Source organism: Anguilla rostrata, chromosome 4 (assembly GCF_018555375.3).
Source record: "Anguilla rostrata isolate EN2019 chromosome 4, ASM1855537v3, whole genome shotgun sequence".
Classification (NCBI taxonomy): Eukaryota; Metazoa; Chordata; class Actinopteri; order Anguilliformes; family Anguillidae; genus Anguilla; species Anguilla rostrata.
The window spans coordinates 62,976,965-63,002,140 of NC_057936.1; the positions used below are offsets into that span (position 1 = coordinate 62,976,965).

Below are 25,176 nucleotides of genomic sequence, written 5' to 3' on the forward strand. Positions count from 1 at the left end.
CCATAAAACCGAAAATATACAGCCCATTAAGCAGCCACACTGGATTACAGGGTTGTAGCAGGAATACGTTTGTTTCAGAGAAGTGTAAATCGAGCAGATACAGTGCACCTGGTATTAAACAAAAAATACTTAATTTCTATAATCTTCGAACATTTGATAACCGTTTCTACGCCAATGTAAAAACTTATTCACAATTTGAAAAGAAATCGTAGTCTGCAAATCCAAGCAGAAAAACAAACAAAAAAATCTAACCAAGGTCAGACAAATTAAAAATGTTCCTTTTAACTTTGAAAATAATGTTAGAGCAAATAGCTCTGCGTGACACTGAAACTCAAGCTTGTTAAACGTACCCAGAATGTTAGTCCGAAATAGTCCCTTTGCGCTGCATTTTCATTTTGGATATCACCGCAAAACCCCAATTCTAGCATTCGGTGGGGAGAGGGCCCCATCTTCTGTTGCAGAATGGCAAGTACAACAGAAGTGAGCTTCACCGGGGATCCTATTTGAGAGGTTGGAAGAGACTGGGGTGCGTAGGAACAGGACCACCTTAAAGCTGCGAGCCACCGTTTGAACGATGTGCTTCATTATGTGAACTACCTTTACAGTTGCAAATTGCATTCACACTTATTCCGCTTCATCCATTCATACTACCAGAAGTAAAGGGACCAATTGTAGCTGCAAAGGATTTTATGGGGGAGATGGGGGGCATTTTGAGTAATGGCCGTTCTCTATCCATGAACCTCAGTTACAATATCTCAGCTTTAAAAAGCCCATCCACCGTCTTAGTCTAGCTAAGGAGACAGGAAGAGTTTTGGGGAACAACTCTCCCAAAAACAAACAATCCACCCAAATGGCCAAACCACACCCACTCACCCACTCACCCCTCTCTCACCCACAGACCTGATAGCTTTGAAATCTTGGAGCAACACTGCTTTTGTTCAAAAAATGTGTTTATTCAGTATCTCTTTTAAAAAAGTGCTTTGTGCATCAAGTTTATAAATAGTGTTGATGGAGGAAAGTGCTTCCATTTCATTGGTTGTTGGTGCTTCAGTGAGAATCAGTACCTGGTGTCTCGTCTGTGCGTACCTGAGAGAAGTAAAAACATTTTTAAATTTTAAATTAAACAGCTTTACATTCCAGAAAACTGTACAAGGGCAAAATGCTGCAAGGAGCAGTTAAAAACAATGACCCATCTGCCAACAGCCCATTACAGTCCTTAAAAGCACTTTAAACCTTTGGACACGAGGAGAAGACGACCAATCTACAGCAGCCATTACATTACATCTTATAGTAACTCAATGTGGCCACAGACCACAACAAAAGAGAAGCACGATTTCCCCATGACCACATCTAATGCTGCTCTGCTAAAATTTACAACATGGCCCAGGCTCCTGTCCAAAGTTTGACATTTTAATTAAAGGGTAAACAAACAAACAAAAAAAAAAAATGCTGGGTTGCCAATGACAAGACAGCTGTTTCTACTAAATATCTTGACTGAAGACCGTGATAGGCTAATAAGCTGAATCAAGAGTAGTGCAGGGCTAAAACTACAAACCTGAACACCTCCCACCCCCCCGGCTTACACTTAAAATTTGTGAACAAATCCCTCGCCAACCAACCTTTGGTCCAACTTGACCTGGTGTAGTATCCTTCAATAGGTTCAACAAAATCGGGGTTCAGTGGCCGCTGAGCAATAGTCTTGTTCGACATCTTGCACTGCTGCCTCTCTGTAGAGATAAACGAGTCATAATCCCAGGCACTAAAAATCCCCCCCCCCCCCCAACAAGTTAAAAGGCTACTCTAAAGAAGCACAGTTCTGGATAGACACAAGAGCCCAATCCACCTCACCCCACCTGTTTCACAAACTCGGTGCCGATTTGAATAAAATGAATAAAAAGGACAGCATATGGTATCAGCATCTAAGAACAGAGCATGCAAAGCAAGTAGAACAGACTATTCTGAATATAAAACTAAACAATGAAGGTGCGAGTCTAAAAGACACCCCCCCCCTTCTCACCTTGCATCTGAGCAAGCACCTTCTTTGGCTTGTTCACGTTCCTCTGCCTCGATCCGTTCTCACAGCTGTCTCTGTCATGAACAGCCATGGTGGCCCTCCATGACCTCTCTTGAAGATTAAAAAAAATAAATAAATCCATCACCTTCCATATTGGATAAGCACTGGGCTGCATTTGGGCTAAAATGTTTTTACTAATTATGAAACAAGTTTAGGACACAGTATTCATGTGCGCAATCAAAACAGCAAAGCCTTGACAGGTACAAATACTTCCTATTTGGTTAACCGTGAAACTGTAAAAAGCAGAAAAAAAATAAATAAAAAACATTAAATTAAAAAAACTAATTTGTACACTTTATGCTGAAAATCTTGTTGCCTTGATAAATTTCTTCCTCTTGTAGGGGCTGCCTTTACAATTAAGGCCAAGGACTCTAAACTGATGGTCAGTTAGGAGACTCTCCCCCGTGAACATCTCAGGAATTTTTGAAGTGTGCTTGGATTCAGGACAGAAGACTGAACAAGATGGTAGTTTGCAGATTTAGCAAAATCACATGACAGCCCACAATGAGGGCCCAAATGCAAAGTTGCAAACTGCAGTAAGCAGTCAGGGGCACCTACATTAAAACAGCCATGCATGACACCCCCCCCCCCTCCCAAATTGTTCAGAGGGGAACTTTCCTTTTGAATTTCAACAGTCCTACAGTACTCAGCACAGTACATTTCAAAGCAAATCAAGAAAATGGAAACAGAATTGGATCAAGGCAATACACAGCGTGACATCCAATAGCGTAAAGTCTGGAAGCTCCGTACCGGTCTGCAGTTTCTGCGTGAGGCACCGCTGCTCCACAGTCTTCAACCTCTCCGTGACAGGGGCCGCGGGGGCCGAAATCTCGCCGCCGTCCTTGGCGGCGTCGGTGTGGCCCCGCCTCGGCGCGTCCCGGCTGGGGCCCCGCTGGGGCTCCTCGCAGGAGCAGTTGAGCTCCCGGAGCTTGGAGCACTGCGCTGCGGAGCACGACTCCACATGCCGCCGGGAGGGGGCCGGGCGGCGGCCGCCGTCGTCTTCGGCGGCGGGGACGCCGGCCCTCCCGCGCTCCCCCCCGCCCGGCTGCTTCGGGGCGGCGGGGTGGGCCCTGTTCTCCACCGCCTCGTCCTCCACCTCGCCCTCCTCCGTGTTTCGGACCGGGACCTCCGGGCCACGCCTCTTCCTGACGGGCCTCGCCCCGCAGAAGCCGCAGGCCAGGCAGGTCTGCCCCGTCGGGGAACCGCCAGGGGACGGGGGCGGGGGCGGGGACACCCGGTGCCTTTTCACAGTCGGGCCCGCCGCGGGTTTGAGGCTGGCGGGAACGTTCCGTCTGTTCAAACAGCCGGCGCAGTTCTGCGGCCCCTCGTCGCCCGGGACGAGGGCGCTCCTGCCCCTCTCCCTCCTCTCCAGCTTCGGGGCGCGCCTGTGCTTCTCCTCCCGTTTTTTGGGGGCGGCCGGCACCGCGACCGCGCGCTGACCGCTCGACTTCTTTTCGGACTTTTTCCTGGCGACCAGCGGATCAGCCGGATTGCCCATGATGCTCAGCTGCTCCTGGACGTGCAGGGGCAGCTTGCTGTAGTAGTACACGTTCCCGAAATCGGCCAGCCAGCTAGCCGAGGGGAGGTAGGGGGGCAGGGAGTCCACGGAGGACACGGACTCCCGCTGGCCCCCGCCCTGCACGACGGCCACTTCCTGGCTGATCTCCAGGGCGGGGGCGGCCTCCGATTGGCTGGCGCTGGTTTCCACGGGAACCTCCGCGGCGATCTTCTCGGGCTGCATGAAGCCCTGCTGGATCATCCACTCGGCGGACGGGACGTAGGGCATCAGCGACTCCACCGACCACACCGACTCCTCCAGGTTGCGCAGGTCGTCCAGGTACTGCATCTCGAAGGGAAGCCGGAGGATTTTGAAGTGGACGTTCTTCGCGGGGTTGGCGGGGCAGTCGTCGACGGGGCCCTCGTGGTCCCTCTCCGCGTCGCCTAGCGACTCGGACGCGCCGCAGGCTGGCGTCACCGCTCCGCCCGCCGGACCAGCTGCCGGCGGTCCGGTCAGAGTCGCGCACTCGCGGGGCGGGGTCGGAAGGTCCTCGCCCCGGGACGGCGACCCGCCCATCAGGAGGATGTCGGGGTACGAGGCGACGCACTGCTCCTCCGGGGCGGGGCAGGACGGGTCCCGGGAGACCGCGTCGCCCTCGTGGGCGGACGAGCGGTACAGCGGGATGACCCCCTCGGCCGAGCTGACCGACCAGACGTCGCAGCGCACCAGGTCGCCACCGGGGGCGGCGGCCGCCACGGACAGCGACTCGGCGGTGGTCTCGTGGGAGCGGATTATCTTCAGCCCCGCCGGGGAGGCCTCGCACTCGATCCTCACCTCCTCCGACCGGCAGGTGTAGCCACCCATGGGCGTGGCCGGCACCGGCGGGGGCGTGGCCTCCGGATTCAGGCGCCCCGGCTTTTCGCAGCAGGTGCTCTGGGAGTGAGCGGAGGCGTTGGCGCAGCTGCTGCCTCGGCCCGAGTCGGACCCCACCAGCGGGTCGCTCCCCGGGCAGGGGTCGGAGTCGCGGGACCCGGACCGGGACAGGGGCGGGGGCTCGGTCTGCACCTCCGAGTTCGCGGTCTCCCTGGGGGCGCCGTTCTGCTGGTAGCGGAACCGCCGGGCGTGGTAGGCCACGGTCGGCGGGAAGTGGGGGTTGACCATCCGCCTGTAGTCCGCCAGGTGCAGCTGCGCCTGGGGGACTATGTACCCGGGCGCCTCCATGTACGGGTTGGGCTGGAACGGGGGCATAACCATGCCGTAACCTTCAACGCAGGAGGAAACGTGTCAGACTTGTGCAAATTAAAACAATCAAGTTACAAAGAAAAGAAAAACCAGGTCTTATTCAGCTGGATATACAGGACAAAGTTCACCACAGCACAGGTCTTACTAGCATACTGAGAAGGGGACAGGTATGGTTTTTATATTTCCCAGTGCCCAGCAGAGACAGATCTGCCATTCGCACTATAGACTATATCACGCTTCTTGCTTAAGGAACTTGAACGTGTTACATTTGAACCAATCGGCAGTGCGACCATCGATTACAAACTTCTTCAAATACCCGAATAAAAACAAACAAATAGCGAATAAGATGGCAGTTGGTAAAATATAGAAATTTTAGCGATTCAGACAAATACGTTTAAAAATAACTGGCCGATTCCCACAACTGGAAGCCACCCACCGCCAAACTTTACAAACAATCCGCAACGTTTCAAATACACAAACGGAGGGAAGCCGCTGTAATTTGGCAGCTAAATTCAAATCGTCATTAAGCCGTTAAAGCACATTCAGCGTTCAGGTGACCCAGGCTCAGACTGATACAGCACCAGAGACCATTTCTAACTTGAAAAGGTGCGCTGCACTCACGCGAAAGCGCGCAGGAAAGGAGGCTTGGCAGGGTATAGGCAAAAAATGGGCGTGAGACTTCCTTACCCAGACCGGGGAAGCCGCAGTATGGGTTGTACGGCATGGGCATGGGCCACTGGTACGGGTAGAAGGGCTGGGAAGGCTGTACGAAGAAGAATGGTCGGGGGTGAGGTTGGAGAGGGTGCGGGTGCGGTTCCTCAGGCTGCGACCGGTAAGTCCCCTGTGCAGAGCTCTGGGGTCCGCTTGTCGGCCGCGGTGCGCTAGTTGGAGGAGCGCCATGTTGGCCGTGGGGTCCGGTTCCGAAAGCGTGTCGAGTAGCCGCCATATCTGCAAAAGAGAATGGGAGAGATACAAAACATAAGCAGATGCAACATTTCTGTAATTATTTCCCCTCGCCTGCCATTAAAGGTTTCGTGAGGATGCGATATTCACATCGTGATGAGATTTGTCAGGACAAGTTACTGGTTTAACAATACCCTTTGAAGGGGGAAAAAATAAATCGAAAAATCTAGACGTGCTACGGCCATACTTGCAAGAAAAGAAACTTTTCAACACAGGAAAACATGGCGCCTATTTCGGCTCAGAGCTGACTATAAATAGGTAATTAAGGAAGGAGAGGATTTGATTATAATATGAAAGTGGAGAGATGCTAGCATTGGCTGAATTCAAAATATATGTTCGGTAATAACCTATCGGATGTCAGAAGAGGACTTCACGCACAATTGTGAATGGTAGACGCATTTGTTTTTAATTGGCACAGACTCATGACGCGGTTTGCTAGCCAGGAGGAGAATTACGTGGGCGTTCCAAAAGAAAACTTTAATCAAAATACGTGTCAATACGCATTCTTGCAATAAATTAAAATGTGATATATCCCAATGCAAGCTAAGAGGAGAAAGGGTAATATGCGTTATGTCAGAAATACGTGTCTGTAGGCTACTGGGATGGGTAACTTTTCACAACAGGTTGTTCTACGCTTCAGTATTGGGACGACAGTTGAGCCAAACTGCGAAGTTTTACGCCTCTAAAGCATAGAGTTTAACCCTTTCCGTGAAATTCAACAGGACATATTTTCATACATAAAATATTATACGGCCCTTATCAATGGACCCTGCTTCTCACGCCACGCTTCGTGTGCAGCACAGGGAAATATTTTTCTGGGAATTCAGAGATTCTGCAAAAGGATATGGATGTAGCTACGCCCAATTGAGAATGACACGAACACAGGACAGTAGATCTCCAGGAACAGGGCTTGGCAGCTGCGTTGTGCAGCAAGGCTTCCGGAGGTATATTACCCGATTATTGTTTTTAAAATGTATGTTTAATCTTATTTTTGGTTGGAACCATTTCTATGGTAGATTCAATCTGAGATAGCTGGCACAGTATAAAAAGGTTTGTTTACAATTGTGATTAACACAGCTGTACAGGATGCTTAGGAATTTCCTGAAGTGTATTTTCAGCTTGCTCTTCTGGTTTTGAATGGAGTGAAATTTACAGGAGCTCGCCAATGGATGTTGTTTTGATGTTAGATAATTGGAGGGGGGGAAAATATGAAACACTTTAGTGACCAGTCATTTCCCTGTGGTACCATTGTTCAGAACAAAGGAACAGAATGCATTCTTGTACATTGTTTTTAACCATTGATGTATTTTGTATTACCTTTCTGTAAAAAGCTTAAGAGTACTATGAAAAACTATACCCAAAAAAAAAAAAAAATTGAAATACAAGTTATGTTTTGCTTATGTGATGTTTCCCAGCAAAAATAACCTCTGGTTATAACATCTGAACATTAAATAAAAACACAGAACCAAATGTTAAGTGCAATGCAAAAGATTTTATTTACAGTGCAGTCATGTGGAGGCAACAATTGATACTGCACATCAAACATCGCAATGATCTTTAAAAAAAACAGCGGCACCTCCAGTAGCAAAAACACCCACCCAATCAGCTGCCAAAAATCTACAAGAGTGGAACTCTACAAGAGTGCTCTTCCAATGCCCAAAAACAGCCAGGTGCGCCCGAGGACCCCAGTCCCAGTGAGCTGCCCCCCCCACCTGGATAAGCTCAGGAGCAGAGCTCCAGGAAGGTGCCTTCCTCGCCCTCCAAAACGGACCGACTCGCTTGACAAAAGTCAAGGCGGTGTCCAGTGGGGTCGGGGCCCCTGTGGTTTAAGAGCAGGGTCGGAATCCACGAGCGTTCCGATGTGACATCATCAGGCAGTGAAAGTGCAGCTTGGATTTAAAGCGAATACAAAAAGCAAAAAACGAACAAAACAAAACAAAAAAACAAAAACCCACAGTGTACAGATACAAGAATGTCCCGCCAATGATTTTTTACAGTGTGCTGTGTGAGCATTTCATATTAAGTGCTTCTTAACATTTTCTTCTTTTGTCTTTTTTTTTTTTTTTTCCCCTTTTAGGTGAATGCAGTGTTATTCAATTTTGCGTCTTGTGCCACCTCTTAGTGGACCCTGGATGGAGAGGAGATGGTGAATTAGAAAATGTCTGGCATGTCAATCACTCATTTTTAATAAAACTGAACCTACCCTCAGCTTGGAGTGAACATCACCATCATATAGACAAGTGTCCTGTTAAATTGCATTCATTTAGCAGATGCTCATTGAGTGACTTACAGTGAGAGTGCATTAGTGCTTTCACCTGTGTAATGTCAGCAACAGAGCCAGATCTGGCTAATAGCATTACCAGACCAGCATGTATATGTGCAACATAAAGCACTTAATGCAAGTCAACTTATGAAATCTGATTCATATATCCAACATCTATATAAACCCATAAAAGCATGCAATTACAATTACAACATTACATATGTTTGGGGGGGGGGGGGGTGGCAGAGTTGGGAATGGGAAAGGAGTTCAGATACATATTTGGAAGGTCTTCAAAGGTCTTGGACAATGCCTCACCTCTTCCCCTATGGCACTGTGGAGACTCCATTTCCTCGTTGTCGTTGTAGTCGGTCCTGCGAGACCTCTGACACGCAAGCGTATTACAGGAAGACCTGTGCAAAGGCTTCTCTGGAGACAGAAAAGCAGAAAGTTGAGACATCTCAATTATACAAAACTGGAAGACAAGCTTGGGACAGCAGGAAGGTTAAGTTAAGTTTCAAACACACAGGGAACCTTACATTTTGAAAAGGTGGCAGAACGTGCACCACCACCGCCCTTCTCTGCCAGGCACAAATTAGGCAAACAGATGGAAAATGAAAGAGGAGTAGATTCCAGGTAGCAAGATTTATTTTTTTTGTGGACCCTGGGTCTTAAAAAAAAAAAAAAAAAAATCACAGGTTTCATTTGAACACTGACTTTATGCCACATCACATCACACCTCATGTACCCAAGTTCAAAAACAGAAACCAAGTTGCCCCAGAACATCAGTTTTAAAAGCCAATTACCATGTCCCCGTGATGAAGGATAGGGCTTTACCTTCTCCCCGTGATGAAGGATAGGGCTTTACCTTCTCCCCGTGATGAAGGATAGGGCTTTACCTTCTCCCCGTGATGAAGGATAGGGCTTTACCTTCTCCCCGTGATGAAGGATAGGGCTTTACCTTCTCCCCGTGATGAAGGATAGGGCTTTACCTTCTCCCCGTGATGAAGGATAGGGCTTTACCTTCTCCCCGTGATGAAGGATAGGGCTTTACCTTCTCCCCGTGATGAAGGACAGGGTTTGCAGGACTTTGGTCTTGGTTTGACTCCACAGCTCTCCCAGCTCTCCTGCTCCGATGCCATGGAGCTCTCCCTCCACTGTCTGTCTATAATAAGTGGGGAGCCATATATTAAAGCATCACATGCAAAGTGTGTTAAAATTTCTTGCACACATCACATAACTTGCAATATCACATGCTGACAGGCTAAGTCATAGGGCACCCCGGCTATCTGGAGTCAGACCTAAAACTACAGTAATGGAATTGTGTCCTAATGCATAAAGTGAGTCCTAACAGCAGAACGTTCTGGCAACATCCTCCCAATGTTGTTGCTATGTTGCGGCAATGTTGTAACGTTGACAAAACCTTCCGGAACAATTTTGCGTTAGCTGTGTAGAGGTATGCCAAAAGCATTTTGTGTTAGCCGAGTACAGCTACGCTAAGAGTTACCTGGGTGAGGTCTGGACTGAGCACTCCTCGGTTCCTGTCCTTTGCACCTTTCGGCTTTCGCCAGCGTCTTGTGTTCCTCGCAGCATTCCGTCACCCGCAGGTACTCGGGGGCCTCCTCCGGGGACGCGGGCTCGCCGGGCCGCTCACAGTAGCCCTTCTTGGATTTCGTTTTGGGCGGCTGTCGGACGGGGGGCGGCTGCAGAGGCCTCCTTGAGTGAGGCGGCCTTTTCGGCAGGGCCGTCCCGGTCTCGCCGGCGTCCCTCGGCATTTTGTCACAGTCTTCGTCTCGCTCATCCTCCTCCTCGTCTTCCTCGGCCGCCCCTTCGTCGGTGTCCTCTTTCGCGCGGTAGTCGCGCGTCCCGTGGGCGCAGCGAGCCGCCTTGCACTTCCTGGTCTCTTTCAGGAGCTTCGAGCCGCAGCTGGAGCACTTCTTCATCGTCGGGCAGACGGGGCACCGCTTTTGGAAGGAGCCGGCTCTCGCCTTGCCCTCGTCGCCCGCGGGGTCCCGAGCCTCGCGGGGGGCCTCGGCCAGCCGCCCGCCCGCGTAGACGTGACCCGAGATCAGGTCCATGTCCTCGAGGTCGGTGGAGAACAGCTCGTCCCGGGAGGAGAGCTCGTCCAGCGAGGGGCTGAGGACGCTCTGCCTCTCCTGGGCCGCGGCGGGCGGGTAGTAGCTGTAGTAGCACGCGGCCGTGTTCCCGAAGGACGACAGGTAGGCGTGCGGCGGGACGAGGGCAGAGAGCGAGTCCATGTACCACAGCGGGTCGTCCCTGTGCAGCAGCCCGGCCGTCGTCGCCTTGTCGCAGGGCAGCCGCAGGATCCGGTAGGGCGGGTCCTTCGGCTCCACGGGCGGCCTCTCCGGAGCGTCGTCTTTCCCTCCCGCCGCGTCGCCGGGGAGCTTCTCGGTCGCCTTGGAAACCTGGCGGCTGCTTGGCTCTCGGTCGCCCTCTTCACCCGGCCAGCCGGGGGGCGGAGACGCAGGCGACTCCGGGGCCGGCCGAGAGCGAGTGGCCGTTTTCTCACGGGGCGCTTCGCTGTCCTGCGTGGCACCAGGCTGCTGCGCCTGCGTCGACTCGGATTGAACTTTGACCCCACAAGCCGCCGCCGCCGCCTGGCCGTTAGCATCCCCGCTGCTTCCTTGGCCGTCCGTGTGTGTGCTAGACAGCTTCTCAGGTACGCAGTGAAGTTCAAACTCATCATCCTCCTCTTCTTCCTCCTCCTCTTCCTCTTCCTCTTCCTCTTCCTCCTTCTTCTGGGTCACATTCTCCTCGTGGATGGAGGAGCTGTCGAGGGGAAGCACCCCATCGGGGCCCTCGGACCAGCCCTCCTCCGGAACGAGCTCCTCGAAACACCGCTGGTTCAGTTCGGCCTTGCGCGTGGCTCCGGGCAAGCCGGCAAACGGTGCGATGGACTTCGGCGAGCGGGCTCCCTCCGACACGGACAACAGCGACGACGAGGACAACAACGATGACGACGACGAGGAGGAGTTCGCGGGCAAAGCTTCGGCCTCCTCGCCCCGCTCCTGCCTCTGCGAGTCCCCGTCCGTCAGGAAGGTTCCGGAGCCCTGGGAGACCATTCCCGAATCGAGCTCCTTCTCCGCGACCGGGCCGCGGGTCCGGAGCCTCTCCAGGCTCTCGATGAGCTTGTTCACGGCGTCGCTCGGGTCGGTCTGCGCCTCCGAGCAGGCGGTCTCCCGCCGGAAGTGGGCCTGGTGGTGCTGGTGGTGCTGGTGGTGGCGGAATCGGATGTCGTAGCCGGCCGCGGAAGGGAAGTGTGGGTTGAAAACCCTTCGGTAGTCGACTGGTTGCATCGGCGCGTGTGGGATAACGTAGCCTGGATACTGCATGTATGGGTAGGGGGCCATGTATGGACGTCCAAAATGGAGACCTGATACAAAATATTGTTTTGGGGGGGAAATGGGGGAAAAAAAAGGTCAGTCAGTTCATCCCACTTCACCCCAAACCGCAATAAAGCCATGTTTTCAAATTCTACCTTGACTGCTGCCGCCACGTTTTTATCAACAAAGAAACTTTCCAATATATATACTGCGAGAGCCCACCAGCCAGCTGCCTGCCAGCCAGACCCCCCTTTCTATTTGGAAGAGGACAGTCTTCCGTTTGGTTGATATGGGGGCTGGTACAGAAGCATAGCACCACTCTAGGACAGTGCGAGCCACATCAGTCAGCTGACCTCAGCAGGTCTTACCTGATCCAGGGAAGCCATAGTGGCTGTATGGATTGTTCATGTGCCATTGGTACATGTAGTACGGTTGAGAAGGTGGTTGAACATAGAAAAACGGTCTTGAGTGATTAACTGGATGCTGATGTGGTTGCCCACTTCCCATTGAGTGTGGAGGACTGTTCACCTCTGTCAAAAAATGTAAAAAAATTACATTAAGAGAAATGCATAAATAGCTATAGAAAATAAGTCCAGTTTTTAAATACACATTGAATGGCGGGGGGGGGGGGGGGGGGGGGATATCCTACCCGAAATTATCCATAACCTACAATATGAGAAGGTGATTCAAAAGATAACTTTTCCAAAAATTTGATATAAATTGCATTTTTTAAAAACCGAATCATTTAGAATGCTCGAAGTTGGTTTGAATAAAGTTGTGCTGAACAAGGTTACAATGGTGGCGCATTTTCTGAGTACGTCTAAATTGAGTCAACGATGGGCTACTCAGCTGGCAAAGGCAATGTCGTTAGCCAATCACAAGAGGGGATTTTCATTTAAATACTTCTGAAACAAGTTCGCTTGTCATGCCGATTAAAAATATTCTATATTTGGAGAATCCCACATGAACTTTATGACAGTTGCCAACAAATTCGTGGTTCTTTAGAAAAAAGGAGCCAAGCCAAGAATGGTTAAACTAGCCGTTAACGGTTTACAATCCGCTTACGTCATAGAGAAGACTGATCTAGTTAACTGCGACAACATTTGTTAATACTGCAACAGTTTAACTGGAATACATTTCGAGGAATTTAAATGAACATTTACCTTCCATTTTGTCGTGTGAATTCTATGTCAGAAAGACGCTGCACCGGGATACAGAACACCGCAATACTGTGGAGATAAATATGAGATTACCAAAGGTGCCAAAAACTTATGAGAATGAATGCATTTTCTATGAAATACGCAGTACCTCAAATGTGAACGTGACTTAAATTCAGTGTGCGGGGAAGAAAAGTGCACTAAATTTGGAGAGCTACAAAATCTCTGTCATCTCGCGCAATTCAGACGCTTTTATAACTTACACCTGTTGCCCCTACAATTGCTCTTTAATTAGCATACGCTTAAACAGGTGTTACGAGACTGCGTTCATTTATTAAAGACAAATATCCGTTTCAAAAGTCTCTTTCCATAAAACTACAGCCTAAGCAAGCTAATATGGGGAAAAAATGCGGTATAGCCTGTATATATATTTAAATAGGTTATACGAGACGCAGTGTATTAGTTCTCCTGTGTACTGGTAATTCAGCTGTTCAGAATAACGCGTACATCTCCAATAAACACTGGATGCAGTTTCCTGCAAGTAATGAAACAAAGTGAAAATAACAGTTTTGTTGAATAACAAATTTTTAAAGACATTTTCATATAAGTATATATATAAATGGATCCATTAAATAGACTGAACGCATTTGAAAATATGGGATATAATAGCATCATGTCTATTCCAATTTTTGACCGAATGTAGTAAAATTCGTGATTTGATTTCGTTAAGCACCCTCTATGATCTCGGAAACAATACATCAATTTGGCTACATGATCCTCTCTCGTTGTACTTGTTATATTAATTAATGTCACCATGATAATGGGTGCCCATAAAAAACTGCATGCATAAGTCATTATATCACCGATAGGACAAATTGACTTCGTGTTTGGGGGTGCGAGAAAGACTACTAGAAAGGTAAGTTATGAAGAAAATTAGACAAGCTATTCGCATTCGCATTTCCCGAAACTGCGGTACATTTTACCTCAATACGTTTCTACTTTGCACCGACCATTCTCATATTCTCCAGTAGAGGTCAAACTTTCCCACTGGAAACAAGAAATACTGGTCCAGTGATTGTTGGGCGCATGCCCAGTATCCTCATTTGGCCCCTTGCATCCTAGAGCGCGTGCGCTGTCCTGCAGGGTTTTGTGCTGCTTGACTATGTTCAAAATCGGCTTCCGGAGCTGTTAGTTTGTGTAACGACTGGATGAGGTACAACCAGCCCAAAACAGAAAAAAAAATTAAATCATTAATAATATCAAGACAACCTGTTATATATATATTTATACTGTTTTAAACTATATTGTGATGAGAGATATTCTAGCTTGCAACTCAGCCTGTTCGTTAGAAAGCAAGCAAAGCAACAACTGTGCGCCTAACGCCGTGGATAGCTGCACAAGAACACGGGATCATCCGTACTGCAATTAGCTAGCTAACTTCCCGTTTACATCATGCTGGTGCACAGATTGACGTTTCAAATGCTGAGATGATCTTTCACCAGAAACCGCTACTCGAGTAACTTGCTTTCTATTCGGGTATATGTGTGTGGGTGTAAATCCTGTAAGTGCACGTACTGGAGGGACCCGGAAGGGAAGCACAGCTGCCGCTTCTGTCTCTGATCTATGATCTAGCTGGCTCGCTATTACTGTACTTGCGTGATGGAAGAGTGAGCGGGACCCGGCAAAAGGCAGTCAAATCTGATTGAAAACGTTTGCAGAGGATCAATAAGGTAAAGTAACTTTAATTGAGATGAAATTCATTTCTTGCTGATCCATGTTTTAGTGGCAATTTTTTTTCTTTTTGTAGGAAGGGGGAGGAAAAGGGGGTTGTAATCAGGTTGCTTAGCGTGCTAACGCTGCTGTACTGTGACTGAGAGGTGGGCGTTGAATACCAAGGTTTCCAGCGAGCTAGGCTGCTAACGATGACCACCCTTCTATTGCTAGCGGAAAATCTTATTTTCTATTTTTTCCAGGCTAAAATCTGGCCTAGCATCAGTGAGTATTATGTGCTGCGGTGCCTATGTTGTACCTTGTCCTTTACTTGCGCAGTCATAGCTAAACGATGCAGCTATGCCCTTGGCTGGCTAGCCAGCGAATGTTATTTGATTCAATACTTTTGACTTGGCGTTGCATGATAAAACATAGCACAGTGTTCTAGTAACTGACTCACTAGCTTCTGGTATTGGGTGAGTGAAGTACTTCAATGTCTAAGGAAGAATAATAAACAGTTAACTGGTAGGATGACTGACGTTTCTAGGCGGTATGATACTATTTGCTTGTTCGCTTGCTAATTATTTTTGGCATGGGCCCGGATCGGACAATTTGCTAACCGTATAGCTTGTGGCTAACTAACTAGCTAGCGACCTGGCTAACTTGTGTAAGTTTTGCTAGCTAGCAAGTGAAAGTGTATGTACTTGCATTTATTTAATTTGTTGGCAAGCTATGAGGAAATCTGAAACCAGGTACTGAGATACTTGCAGTAGATTACGCCAGTTTGCTGTCCAGACTAACCCACTAGCTTATCTAGCTAGCCTGACTACTGCTTGCAAATGAGCTTTTCCGTTAGCTTTTGCTAGCTAACTAGCTGGGTGGGTAATGTAGCTAGCTACAAAGTTAGCTGGCCATACATACATAGTTCGTTATTTCGTCCGTTAGCTTTTATCTGATAATCACTGGAGGCTTTCGATCTTTAATCATTCTTTAATAATCAGGTAGACTAAGATTCCTCTTGAATTAGTGGACGTAAGTGTTACGAACTGGTTGCTATGCGGATACGTTGAAGGCCATCGCATTTCGCTTGCTAGCTAATGTTCGCTAATTTCGCTAGCAGCTATGCTCTGGCAGCGTTCAGTCGTGTGGCCGGAAATGTTTAACTTAACGGGGCTTGTTTATCAGTTCGTTCAGTTTATTCCATTTTTAGCTGCTTTTAAATGTGGTGTCTTATCTTGATGGCTATGTTAGATACGTAATTAGTCTAACGCAGTTGTTTCTACTGCGTACTGTAGCACAAGCAGGCTAGGTGGTGTTGCACATTATTAGTGGAGGTTAGAGATGGCTAACCTCGTTTTGCTAAAGATGGCTACTGTTGTTCAACCAAGCGCTAACTTAACCTAGAGACCCCCTCCGGGCAAAACATGCTGTCAGTGACAACTAAATGACGAAGTTACAAAAATTTTAATTTAACCATGACACTATTTACTGTGATGTTAATAGCGTTATTATCATGCACACAAACAAGGTGTGTTCCTGTTAAATTCTTGGTAATTCACATTTGTCTAGGACTTCACTGACAAGCTGTCGATGTAGCCCAACGACAGTGCAGTTTTACATTCCGTGTTTGCATTGAATTTGTTGTACTGTGAACAGAATTGTTTTTTTAAAAATCTAAAGAAACCTAATAGGCAATTATAGTTTTAACGTTGCATGTTATATTGTTAATTCAAGGTGAACTCTTAAACAAAAAAAACGAGAAACGGTGTATTTACTTTTAGGCTACCTATCTACTGTCTGAGAATGCAAAACTCAAGTCAAAATATATGTTGCACAGAAATGGGTAATTTCTAAATTAAATTTGGCATTACCAAACAGAATGGACAATTCGAGGCATCTCTTTGAAACCTGGCTGGTTGCTATAGGTCCGTCGACTGTAGCATCCGTGTAATGCCAGGCTATGGGCTTAACCCACTCGGAACACAGTGTACAGACGTGCGCATCTGCTCGACATTCCTGATTTTGTTTTTGTATTGATCGCAGTGTGTGCTTGTTTCGCCCAGCTTTCATATTTAGGCATGTGATATGTGAATTAAGCCTGTTAGAATTTTAACTTGTAATGGGCTGGTCTTCACTGGTTTGCGGTGTTTTCTGCGATGCAATCTTGTGATGGAGAATTGTTTTCAACCCCTCTCAGCGTCTGGCCGATGTGCCCACACCCCTGCACGGGCGCGCACGTAGCAGGCTGTCTGGCTGTCAAGTCCGTCTCCAATCCGCGAGCGAATGATACCCCAGGGGCCATCGGGAGCGACCGACCGGGGGTGGTGGAGAGGGGGAGGGGGGTGGCAGGGAGGCAGATTGTTGACTGTGCATTTTTCTCATGGGCGGGGGTTCCGGATGATGCAGACTGGTCCAACAGTGGGAGAAATACCAAGCATCTCAGTGCTTTTTATTGTCTGTCTCGTGAAGTCGTTAGCCTCCATTCAAACCATGCTATGTCCGTTTGAAAGACGCCGCGCGTCTGGTTCACCATGGTTCACCAGTCGCTTCAAAGCTCGTCTTAAACTTTTCCCTCTGTTGCTGGAGTCGAAAGCGGCTAACGGCAGTATAAATAAAAACAACGAAAGTAAGACGTACTCTGCAGGGTACATATGTAGCCCCATTTATTTTTGAATAGTCTGTGGTAATCAATTTCCGTTACTGCGACTACAACTGATAACGTAGCTAAGTGGAACAACTCTACCAGAGATTTGGTTCCTTTGATCCTAAATTTGGGGTGAGCCTATACTGATCCTGACTGACACATAATATTAATACCGGTTTCAAACCCAGGTTCTAAGTCCCTAAAAGACAGTTAAATACAGTTCCCGGTATTTAAGTTATTTTATCCAATTTATATTGTTTTACTGGTCAACTTTGGCCTCATGAAATGAACAGGGTATCGTCAAAAAAAGAAAAAGGTTGGTGTGTATGATGAGGGAAGCGGGTCATAAACAAACTTACCTTGTGAACTCTGCTTCCAGGGCCTGGAAGGTGCCCTGAGCAGGCAAACGCTGCAGTCCGAGCAGTGACAGTTGGGCACCTGTCTCTTTTGCTCTGCTGTGGGGTTTCTTTTGTGGACTTTAAGTTCCTGCATCTGTGTTCACTGTGCTCTGGATTCTTGTCTCTGTGCTTGGGGTCCTTGTCTCTGTCCTGACTGCACCCTGGGCTCTTGTCCTAGTGCTGCCTGTGCCCTGGGTTTTCCCTGTGCTGACTGCTCTGGGCCCTTGTCCCTGTGCTGACTTCTCTGGGTTCTTCCTGTGCTGACTGTTCTCTGGGTTTTCCACGTGCTGACTGTGCTCTGGGTCCTTGTCCCTGTACTGACTGGGTTCTCTCTGTGCTGACTGTGCTCTGGGTTATTATCTCTGTGCTGATTGCTCTGAGTTCTCCCTGTGCTGATTGTGCTCTGGGTCCTTGTCCCTGTACTGACTGGGTTATCTCTGTGCTGACTGTGCCCTGGGTTTTCTCTGTGCTGACTGTGCTCTGGGTGCTTGCCCCTGTACTGACTGGGTTATCTCTGTGTGTTTTGCTCTCAGACACTGGACCTGGCTCTGCACTGATGTAGCGGGCATCGGCATAGCCTGTCACCACCTCCGTCTACCTCCGCCCCCCCCCCCTCAGTAATGCGCTGTGCCCCCCCTAGCCTCCGCCACCAGGACACCCCCCCCCCCCCGCCTCCCAGCCCGCTGCAGAGCATCACACGTCTCGGCCAGAAGGGAGGCTCCAGGCGCCTGATCGATAAGGAGTGAAGCGGGACCGCGGTGAGTCGCCATGCCACAGGCGCGGAGTCCACAGCCTTAACGCCGCCTGCGCGAAGAGGCCCGCCCGCCACCGAGCCGCCCGCCACCAAGCCGCCCACACCGCCGCCTTCGCCTGCGTGCTCCTGTCATCGGCCTTGAGAGAGAGAGAGAGAGAGAGAGAGAGAGAAACGCATCACGTACTTTTCTCCTCTTGGTCTCGGTTGTTTTTTTTTTTTTGGGACTCTCCTGGGTCCGTGCAGCCGGGCGGGTGGAAGCTGGGGGGAGACTCGTGGGATGCGACCATGTCGGACCTCAGGCAGCGCCGGCCGGTCAACTCGGACTACGCCGTCTCCCTGCTGGAGCAGCTCAAGTTCTTCTACGAGCAGAAGCTGCTGACGGACGTGGTGCTGCTGGTGGAGGACTCGGAGTTCCCCTGCCACAAGATGGTGCTGGCCACGTGCAGCTCCTACTTCAGGTGAGCGGCTCCCGCGCCTGGGCCTGGGTCTGTAAAGTTGTTTAAAGCTTCAGTTTGGCTGTGATCGGTTGGGCTCATGCTCCGCATTAGTGCACCTGTAAGTCCAAGCTGAAATATGAGCCGTTAGCATGCCGCGTGGCTGTAGACCGTCCTCCCATCCTCCGGCACCTTCCTCCCCGTTTAAAATGAGGAAGGTTTGTTTTTGTGTGTGAAAGACACCCTAGGCCCTGGACACTCAGATCTGACCCTCTGATCCAAATCTGGCCCCTAGTTTTCTTTTTCTACAGGTTATCCACTGAACAATTGGTAGGTGGTAGACATTTGTATGATGAATAACCTTGCTCTGAATGTGTTTACCAGTTGGCTCGTGGCTGGTGGCCATTTTGCGCAGACCACTGAAGAGCGTGGCAGTTTTGAGGGAAGCCCGTTAGCGCGCGCGCTAACGTTGCGTTTAAGCAGTGATGACGTGTGTAACGTGCCCGCGTCCTGTGGGAATACACTCTGTCCATGGCCCGCTGCAGCAGGCTTCCTCAGAACCACAGGGCCGTGTCGCCCGTCTCTGGGAAAGACGTGGACAGAAGTTGCTGGTTGCCTCAACCCCCCCCATCCCCCCCCCCAAAAAAGAAAATATTCCCACGCGCTCATTATCCAATGGGAACATCCAAGGCATTTCCCCTGTAGGGCCAGAGAGGTGTCATGTCCTGTCACACGCAACCCCCTCTCCCCCCCCCCTTTTGAAAGATTGGGTATCCGAGCCAAGCACTGTGGGGTAAGGAAATCCTACCCATAATGCTCGGGGTTGGAGGAGAGACTGGCAGATGCCTGTGGCGTTGCATAACGGCTCTCTAGTCAGAGTGGACATGAGGAGAGAGAGAGAGATGCACCAGTCAGGTGTGTGTGTGCGCTCGCATGTGTGTGTGTGTTTGCGTGAGAGCTTGTACATGCGTGTGAGAGCGTGTGTGTGCATGTGTGTGCGTGCGTGTGTGCATGTGCGTGCGTGCGTGTGTGCACGTGTGTGTGTGTGCGTGTGTGCGTGCGCGCGTGTGTGTGTCCAGCGCACGCAGCTGTTGGGGACAGAGACGCGTGGGCGTCAGAGGCGGGCGGGACTGAGCGATGCTGGTGTGGGGGAGTGGGGGGGGGGGGGGTGTTGGCGGTGTTGTGCAAACTGAGGGGGGCCGGACGGGCTCGTGCCATGGACCCACACCAGCGTGTTGCAAAAGAGAAGGAAACAAGATAGCCTACTCCAGAGCATCGAGGGGGGGCGAGGGGGGCGAGGGGGGTGCAGGGCTTCGCCTCAGGTCAGCTTGTCTTTCTATGCTTTCCAAAAATAGCCCCTAAATCCCCTAATGCCGCAAATAAAACTTTTTGGCCATTTATTTATGTGAATTTTCCCTTCCTAATCACCCCCCCCCCCCTTCCGCAAAGCTCTTCACAACCTCGGTTTCCGCGGTGACGCGCGCTTCCCCCTGCGTTTCCTGGAAGAGGGCGGCGTGTCTGTCGACAGGCGCGTAGGCGCGGGGGAAACTGGCGGCCTTCCGTCACACACACTGCTCTCCCGCCACACACACACACACACACACACACTGCTCTCCTGCCACACACACACACACACACACTGCTCTCCCGCCACACACACACACACACACACACACACTGCTCTCCCGCCACACACACACACACACACACACACACACTGCTCTCCCGCCACACACACACACACACACACACACACACACACACACACACACTGCTCTCCTGCCACACACACACACACATACACTGCTCTCCCGCCACACACACACACTGCTCTCCCGCCACACACACACACACACACACACACACACACTGCTCTCCCACCACACACACACACACACACACACTGCTTTCCCGCCACACACACACACACTGCTCTCCCGCCACACACACACACACACACACACACACACACACACACACACTGCTCTCCCGCCACACACACTCACACACTGCTCTCCCGCCACACATACACACACTGCTCTCCCGCCACACACACACACACACACACACACACACACACACACTGCTCTCCCGCCACACACACACACACACACACACACACACACACACACACTGCTCTCAGTCAGCTATTGACCGCGTATTGCGTTCAGCATGTGCAAAGTCAGCCACTAATCACTGTGGAGAATATCCGATCCCATCTGATTATCTGCAGATTAAGAAAAGGAAAAGATCAGATGCCTATCGGCTGTGTGAAAGATACGTCACGTTTGGGTCACTGAAGATTGCTGTGATAAACACAGCCATTGAGGGGTTGGTTTATTTGGGTGGGAAAGATCACTTTTATTATTATGAAGGGTTTGTTTTATTACATGTTTTTATTTAGCCTTTGTATAACCAGGAAAGTTTTGTTGAGATTAAAATCTCTTTTGAAAGAGACCTGCTGGTAGAAAATGAAATGAAACCGTTTGTTTTGCTTTGATTTCTTTTTTCCCAGCTGTCACTGCTGTCTCATTAGCATTTTTCTCCTTTATTTTCTCCTGCTAGTTTTTGAGTGTCTGACTTTTCTATCTTTTTTTTCCATTTTATTTTTATGTATTTCATTTTTTGCAGCAAACGGAGCTTTATTAAGTGAGATTTAATTGCTTGATGGATTGAAGGGAGTGCATTTTTCTCCCCTCCCTATTGGTTGACAGATTGAAGACAGTGTGTCTTCTCCCCGGCCCTATTGGCCAATGGATTGAAGGCAGTGCATTTTCTCCCTGCTCTATTGGCCGATGGATTGAAGGCAGTGCGTTTTCTCCCCTCCCCATTGGCTGACGGACCCGTCTCTCCCCCCCCCCCCCCCCCCCGCAGGGCCATGTTCATGAGCGGCCTGAGCGAGAGTAAGCAGACCCACGTGCACCTGCGCAACGTGGACCCGGCCACCCTGCAGATCATCATCACCTACGCCTACACGGGCAACCTGGCCATCAGCGACAGCACGGTGGAGCCGCTGTACGAGACCGCCTGCTTCCTGCAGGTGAGCGCACTGGGGGTGGGGGGGCAGGGGGGCGGGGGGGGGTAACCTGGCCATCAGCGACAGCACGGTGGAGCCGCTGTACGAGACCGCCTGCTTCCTGCAGGTGAGCGCACTGTGGGGGGGAGGGGGGGTGCGGGTAACCTGGCCATCATGTTGGGTTACCCATATGGGGTCATGCTGTCTGCCCTCCACCTGCTTCCATTAAAAAAAAAAAAAAAAAGTAACTTCTCTCTTAAGGTGAAAACGAAAAATGACCCCCACCTATTTTGTACTAATTTATTCGACTGGCTCTTGCACGCCCTTTCCCTCCTCCCTTTTCGATCGCTCCGTCCTGTCCTCGTTTAAACTCTGCGCCTAGCGTAAACACGGCACGATGCGTTTGGGAGAATTGCAGATAAAGCAGAAAAAAGAGAGAGAGAACTGTGGAGTGCTGAAGAAGACGGGCCTGCTCGGGAGCTGGTGCGGGGGGGGGGGGGACAGCCTCCTGATGCAGCCGGCCTCCGAGCCACGAATCAGGAGAGGGAAGGGGTTACCTGCAGTATCTGCTGCTTTTCAGCACCAGTTATTCCTTAAAGCTGATTGGCTAAAGAATTCACACACCTTGTTCTCAAGGCCTTAATTGGCTGCCAGCTGAAAGGAAACCGCAGATACCAGCAGTCCTCCAGGACTTTAGCTTCCTGTCTTTCTCCCCCCTCCTTGTTTTCATGGCTTCCTGATCACCATTCACTGATCATTTGTGTTCAGCCTATTTGCATGACTCGGTGTTCCAGAACATTTCCAGTTTCCATTTCCAGTAGCGATTGTGACATCAGCAATTGGAATGTTCCGAGTCAACAACATTCTAATCGCACATCTGTGACCTCACACCCTTGAAAGGGTTAAAGAGTTTCTCTCTCTCACCCGTTGGCCGGCCTCTCTCTCCCCGCAGGTGGAGGACGTGCTCCTGCAGTGCCGGGACTACCTGGTGAAGAAGATCAACGCCGAGAACTGCGTGCGCATGCTGAGCATCGGCGACATGTTCAGCTGCAGCGAGCTGAAGCAGAGCGCCAAGCGCATGGTGGAGCACAAGTTCCCCGCCGTGTACCGGCAGGAGGCCTTCCTGCAGCTGTCCCACGAGCTGCTGCTGGACCTGCTGAGCAGCGACAACCTCAACGTGGAGAAGGAGGAGACGGTGCGCGAGGCGGCCATGCAGTGGCTGGAGTACAACATGGAGGCGCGCTCGCAGCACCTGTCCTCGGTGCTGAGCCAGATCCGCATCGACGCGCTCTCCGAGGTGACGCAGCGCGCCTGGTTCCAGGGCCTGCCGCCCAACGACAAGTCGGTGGTGGTGCAGGGCCTCTACAAGTCCATGCCCAAGTTCTTCAAGCCGCGGCTGGGCATGACCAAGGAGGAGATGCTGGTGTTCGTGGAGGCGGCGGCGGCCGACTCGCCGGCCGACGGCCCGGGCGCGGGGCCCCCCCACGCCGTGGTGTGCTACAGCCCGCAGGCGGACAAGGTGTACAAGCTGAGCAGCCCCCCCGGCGACCTGCAGAAGGTGGGCACGCTGGTCACCCCCGACAACGACATCTTCATCGCCGGCGGCCAGATCCCGCTCAAGACCTCCATCGCCAACCACGGCAAGGCGGGCGGCGGCGGCGGCGGCGGCGGGGGGGGCGGCGGCGGGGGGGGGCGGCTGCAGGCGGTCTTCCGCTCGTCGGACGGCTTCTTCTGGCTGGACGCGCAGCAGAACGCCTGGGTGGCCAAGACGCCCATGCTGTGCGCGCGCATCCGCCCGTCGCTGGTGCACTGCGACGGCGCCATCTACGCCATCGGCGGCGACAGCGTGGGCGGCGAGCTCAACAAGCGCACGGTGGAGCGCTACGACCGCGAGCGCGACGAGTGGACCATGGTCAGCCCGCTGCCCGCCGCCTGGAACTGGAGCACGGCGGCGGCGGCGCGCGACTGCGTCTACGTGATGACGCACGACCTGACGTACTGCTACTTCCCGCGCGCCGACGCCTGGGCCGAGATGGCCTCGCGCAAGACCAGCCGCTGCTTCGCCTCGGCCGCCGCCTTCGGCGACCTCATCTTCTACGTGGGCGGCCTGCACGTGGTCAGCAACTCCGGCGTGCGCCTGCCCGCCAGCACGGTGGACGGCTCCTCCGTGACGGTGGAGGTGTACGACGTGGCCAAGAACGAGTGGCGCCCGGGCGCCAACATCCCCGCCAAGCGCTACTCGGACCCGTGCGTGCGGGCGGCGCCGCTGCTGGGCTCGCTCTGCATCTTCATGCGCGAGACGCACATGAACGAGCGCGCCAAGTACGCCATCTACCAGTACGACCTGGAGCTGGACCGCTGGCTCCCGCGGCCGACCGTGTCCGAGCGCGCCCTCTGGGACCTGGGCAAGGACTTCCGCTGCGCCGTGGCCAAGCTCTACCCCTCCTGCCTGGAGGAGTCCCCCTGGAAGCCCCCCACCTACCTCTTCTCCCCCGACGGGGCCGAGGAGTTCGAGGTGGACGGTGAGATGGTGTCCCTCCCGCACGTATAGCTTTCTCAACGCCCCCCCCCCCCCCCACCCCCACCATTCCCCCTTTTCCCCCGCTCTTACTACCCCCCAGTACCGAACTCGTAAACGCCTAGGGATCTGTGGGGTCGGGGGTGTGACGAGGGGCGAGCGGGGTGAGGGGATGGGGGAGGGGGTGAGGGGGTAAATGGGGGAAGGGGAAGAAGGACGTTCGACACCAACCGAAACCCATGGTGTCCAGGCCATTGTGTGTTTCAGTCTGTGCGTAGACGAGGGGGGGGTGGCTCGTTGGACACGCCTCCTGCCTGGGGGCCCCAGATCCTTGCCCCCCACCCCCCCCTTCCTCTGCCCCACCACCCAGCTCTCACACCACTCTCCTCACAGGACAGTACATTGCCTCAGACTGATGTAGTAAAATGTACATTAAATTACCTTCAAATATTAGTATTCTAAAAAAAAAGAAAAAGGAAAAAAAAAAAAATCTAAAATAATACTTTTTTTTGTTTTGTTTTGTTTTTTTGTTTTTGGTCAGTTGCTACTTCTGTTAAGTATTATCAAAGGCCTGATTTACTGTTTCTACAATGTGATAATCCGGGGGGTGAGGTAATTTGTGACTATGACGACGAGGTTGATGATGATGCACTTAACGGAGAAGCTCCTCAGAATGACAATGTTAACTGTACCAAGCTTTCTCTCTGCCCCTCTCTTTCTGAACAGCTGGGGGGGGGGGCTTTTCTCAAAGCAACCGCCAACCCCCCCCCCCCCCCCCAAAAAAAAAACACACGGGAATAAGGAGGCGGGGATAGGGGGGCGTTGGTGAAAGTACGGTTGGTAGACTGTGGGAGGGGGAGGAGTTTTGCAGAGGTGACTGCAGGTCCAGTCGCCCCCCCCCCCCCCATGTACCCCCTCCCCTGTCTCTTTGTCCCAGCGTGGCCCTTTCCTCTGTCCTGTCAATCCTTAGACACAGGTCTTCCGCATACACATGGCAGCAAACAGGCAGAGCTCGCTCTCTCCCTCGCTCGCTCTCTCCTTGTCTCTCCTTCCCCTCTCTCCCCCCCCCCCCCCCCCCCCCATTTCCTGGAATTGATAGGATTTTGCTGGCTTCTCTTTTTTTGGTGCAGGTCTCTTCAACACATGCACCCACTACACACATAG

At 51.3% G+C, this 25,176-nt stretch overlaps 3 protein-coding genes across 5 annotated transcripts; 1 reads left to right on the forward strand and 2 right to left on the reverse strand.

Moving 5' to 3' along the window:
* Window positions 1-932: 932 nt before the first annotated feature.
* On the reverse strand, window positions 933-5,794 carry buc2l (bucky ball 2-like). The gene is made up of 5 exons (XM_064333759.1): window positions 5,502-5,794; window positions 2,825-4,834; window positions 2,018-2,125; window positions 1,620-1,727; window positions 933-1,086 (listed from the first exon to the last, which is right to left on the reverse strand). The coding sequence occupies exons 1-5, from the start codon at window positions 5,758-5,760 to the stop codon at window positions 1,058-1,060; spliced, it is 2,514 nt and encodes an 837-aa protein (XP_064189829.1). The 5' UTR covers window positions 5,761-5,794; the 3' UTR covers window positions 933-1,057.
* Window positions 5,795-7,249: 1,455 nt separating this feature from the next.
* On the reverse strand, window positions 7,250-12,835 carry LOC135253918 (bucky ball-like). The gene is made up of 7 exons (XM_064333760.1): window positions 12,690-12,835; window positions 12,545-12,610; window positions 11,750-11,911; window positions 9,545-11,431; window positions 9,092-9,202; window positions 8,356-8,466; window positions 7,250-7,905 (listed from the first exon to the last, which is right to left on the reverse strand). The coding sequence occupies exons 2-7, from the start codon at window positions 12,549-12,551 to the stop codon at window positions 7,871-7,873; spliced, it is 2,313 nt and encodes a 770-aa protein (XP_064189830.1). The 5' UTR covers window positions 12,552-12,610; window positions 12,690-12,835; the 3' UTR covers window positions 7,250-7,870.
* A 692-nt stretch (window positions 12,836-13,527) lies between these two features.
* On the forward strand, window positions 13,528-24,785 carry kbtbd2 (kelch repeat and BTB (POZ) domain containing 2). 3 transcript variants are annotated; one of them, XM_064333762.1, is made up of 4 exons: window positions 13,528-14,268; window positions 17,824-18,502; window positions 21,353-21,518; window positions 22,447-24,785. In XM_064333762.1, the coding sequence occupies exons 2-4, from the start codon at window positions 18,330-18,332 to the stop codon at window positions 24,043-24,045; spliced, it is 1,938 nt and encodes a 645-aa protein (XP_064189832.1). In that variant the 5' UTR covers window positions 13,528-14,268; window positions 17,824-18,329; the 3' UTR covers window positions 24,046-24,785. The 3 variants fall into 3 exon arrangements, with proteins under 3 accessions (XP_064189832.1, XP_064189833.1, XP_064189834.1); XM_064333763.1 differs by lacking the exon at window positions 13,528-14,268 and adding an exon at window positions 14,323-14,533; XM_064333764.1 differs by lacking the exon at window positions 13,528-14,268 and adding an exon at window positions 14,578-14,724.
* The last annotated feature ends 391 nt before the right edge of the window (window positions 24,786-25,176 follow it).